Here is a 3,567-nt window from a genome sequence, read left to right as displayed (position 1 = left end):
ATATATACGAAATTATAGGCTACATTCATAAGCAAATTATATACTAAAGAACAAAATGTACCCTATAAACTCTGAAATTGGTTAATTGTTCAACGTGATTTTAATACAAACGAAGATATTTTCGAAAGCTTCGATTTATTCAAATATCACCTATAAGCAAGTATATTCACAATTGGTATACAGTTACAACACAATGTTCCCAATATGCAAATAATTTCATACTTGGCGTAGAAATTCTCCGCACCAATAACTTCGTGTCTATATTTATATATAAATATAGGACAGCCACTAGTTGTTGCAATATAAATTAAGTACATAAAGAATTTCAAAAAATAAATTTAAAAGACATAGACAATAGATAATAACATGATACTTTGCCCCGACCAGCTACTTAAAACATTAATTTTATAGAACATTTATTAAAAAAAAAACTAGGTCTGGATTCGATAAACTCCATAATTATGTCCGTCGTACGGGCAATAGAGGCCCTATATAAGTCGACACTAATTGAAGTTAGCGTAAATTGACGCGTGATATTTAATTTTAAACCAAATTCATATTTATTATTTATTATTATTATTAAAATTATATGTTTAGATTAATGTAGTTACGTAAGGTTAGATTTACGTACCATAGCTATGTTATGGCCTATGCATAGGACTAAAATTAGATCTCATATGTTATGAACGTATTTAATTTAATTCTCTAAGTTACCTTGTCAATATTTTTATTTACTTAATTTTGATCATTTACAAATTATACACGACATTTAATTTTTAATGGTATCCCAAGGTACATGCAGGGCCTAGTTTGGATAGCCCTAGTAAATACTTTTTTGTTTTTAGAAATTTGTTTTGTTAAACCACTGTTTTTAACTGTAAAACACATTATTATTTTTATTCAATAAACTTATTATTATTATTATTTATTGATGCTATTTATATAAAACCAACATAAAGTAGGTACGTATAAGCGTAATGCATACAAAAAAGCCAATACATTAAATACAACGATCGTAGGACATTGACGGCTACATCTGCCTCAAACTATACACTACTCAACTTGCTGCAAAGATTTAAATTCCAATCTTAACTACTTGTTTTTTTTTTAGTTACACTTGGTTTACAAGATATTTTTTATTTCCAAAAAAAATTTGAATAATGTATAACAAAGTGGCAAGAGTCTCACTATGTACTCTAGTACGTCGCTCAATAAAGTTGACTACATACATCGTGATATATATCTCAAAAAAGTTTCACAAAAACTTGTTGACGGAGCATAAACTAGAGTAACGCTCAGACGGCCAGCACGACCCGAACGGACCGAGCCGAGCGGCCCCGACGCCGCCGAAACTTTCTATTACAACTTTAACATTAGTGGGAACAATGTAGAACCTCCAAAATAAATTACACGTAATGCAATGCGATACGGAAAGTTTAGTCCGTCGTAGGGGCGGTGCGAGGTGGCGCGGTGGTGCGGAGAGCGCGGGGCGCTCCACTGTACCGCCGCACCACCGCGCCGCCTCGCACCGGCGGGAAAACTTTGAGAAACGGCGTGCGCCACGTGGATACTCACCCTCTCCTCCTCCCGAATCATTTCCGCGATGCCGGGCCTGATGTCTGCGTCGTCGGTGGGCAGCGGCGGCATCGGCGGCGGCGGCGGCGCGTCTCCGGGCGAGGCGCCGCGGGAGCCGGACAGGTCGGCAGGAGCTGCCGGCGGCGACCGGGAGAAGCGCGCCGTGTCTCTTGCGAACCGGCCGCCTCGCGGTTTTCTGAAAGGCGACGGCGCGTGCGCTCCGGTTGTGGCGACTTATCCCGAGTCATGGTCCTTTTGGGTGTACGGCCCTCTTCGTGCAACATTGACTGCGAGGGGCTTACGTCCGTCAGGCCGCGGATTTTTAGCGTCTCAGCCACCTTCAGCAACGCAGGTATTTGGTCTTCGGACACATTTATTTCGCCACGGTACATATAATATACTACCGCCTTTAAATCGCAATATTTAATGTCATTGTTCATAATTATTATGGGATGTTGACACGGGTTATCTATTAAAAGTTCTTGGAAATATGGGCTGCATGCCGAAAGCACCAATTTGTGCGCTTTTAATTTTTGGCCCTCACACGCCAGAGTTACATCTACGAATAATTCCGTCTGGAGTAACTGGTCAAAACATGATGTTAAATTGCTTTGGTAATTGTTCCACCTTAGGCAGAATTGTTGCGGCGTCTCTCTGCCTTCCATATTGATGGGCTCCTCCTCTGCCGGCATACCGCCGGCGGTTGCTGGGGCACGGTGGGTGGCAGATTCGAACGCTAAGGGAGCCCTGGCAAGCCTTAGTTGGTGTATGCTCTCTGGTATTTTTATGATTGCAGGTCCAGTTATAGTTTTGTCCAAAGTTGCCACCCAAACGGCAGCTTTGGCGGGTTCAGGAGCTCTGGCGGCTGGTAAAGTGCGTTGGTCTTGAGGTGATCTAAATGGTACTGCTTCACTAAATGGTTCGCCCGAAGTTGCCCAAAGTCCCGCGGTTATGTCGGCTGGTAGTTGGAGTATCCCTTGTGATGGTCTAAACGGTACTGATGCCTTGGACGATTCCTTTGTAGTTGCCCAAAACACAGTTGTTGGTAATTGCCGAGTGCCCTTTGGTGGTCTAAATGTAACTGCTTCTCCAAATGATTCGTCTGTACTTGACAACGATGCGGTGGCTCTGGCAACTCTGGCGGCTCTTGAAAACCGTAGGTCTTGTGGCGCTTTATAAAATGATTTTTGGCGAGACGAGTCCGTTGACGACCCCGAACTTAATAAGCACGCGGCGGCCGCCGCGTTACGTCGCGACCGGTTATCCGGTAAGAAGGAACTGCGTCTGTAACGTGATAAATGTGTTCTGTAAGCTCGCAACACGTGCGACGCCGCCGAAGACTCGCGAAGCACTGAGCGGGAGCGGCGAACGCGAACCGCGCGGGGCGGCCGGGGCGGAGGCGGGCCGTACTCGGCAGTCACTGGCGAATGGGAAGGGCGCGCCGCCTTCAAGAACACGCCCCGCGAGCCACGAGCCGCACAGGCCGCGCTCGCGCTGCCGTTCGCGTTACTGCTCGCGCTCGCCGCTGCTCGGCTCGTTGAGCTCGACGATCAAGCCGGCGAGAGATCGCGTTCGCACTGGCAGTCGCGGCGCCCGCGCACACTACACGCCGCGACCGCTAGCTCGCAAATATAAAAACTATTTTATAAACGGGCAATCTTAACATGACATAAAAAATATACTTTACAGTGAGAATGCATTTTAACTGTAATACATAGGTATTAATACAATAGATTTAGCTGTAATGTATATGTGTATAGCAACTGGGATACAATTTAATTTCGGGCATGAAACGTGCAATAATAAATCATATTAGTGAAAGAAAAATATTAAAATCGATTTAATAGTTTAAACACTATCACGTACAATTAGAAAAACAATTTACACGATTGAAACGAATCGTCTTGGAAAACTACAATTTCGTTATACACATTACTTTGTTGTATCTCCAAAGGAGGAAAACCCCACCATGTTATGTAAAAATTCCACGAG

The 3,567-nt window shown here is 43.7% G+C and overlaps 1 protein-coding gene across 1 annotated transcript; it reads right to left on the bottom strand.

Moving 5' to 3' along the window:
* Nucleotides 1–1,575: 1,575 nt before the first annotated feature.
* Nucleotides 1,576–3,087, bottom strand: LOC119191142 (protein bric-a-brac 1-like; the record flags this gene model as incomplete). The annotated part of the gene is made up of 2 exons (XM_037445033.1): nucleotides 1,754–3,087; nucleotides 1,576–1,709 (listed from the first exon to the last, which is right to left on the bottom strand). Coding segments are annotated over exons 1-2 (648 nt in total), but the record flags the coding sequence as incomplete, so codon positions are not given.
* Between the last annotated feature and the right edge of the window lie 480 nt (nucleotides 3,088–3,567).

This window comes from Manduca sexta, unplaced genomic scaffold (assembly GCF_014839805.1).
Source record: "Manduca sexta isolate Smith_Timp_Sample1 unplaced genomic scaffold, JHU_Msex_v1.0 HiC_scaffold_1097, whole genome shotgun sequence".
Lineage (NCBI taxonomy): Eukaryota > Metazoa > Arthropoda > Insecta > Lepidoptera > Sphingidae > Manduca > Manduca sexta.
Note: the sequence above shows the minus strand (reverse complement) of the source record. Positions and strands in the feature narration are given on the sequence as shown.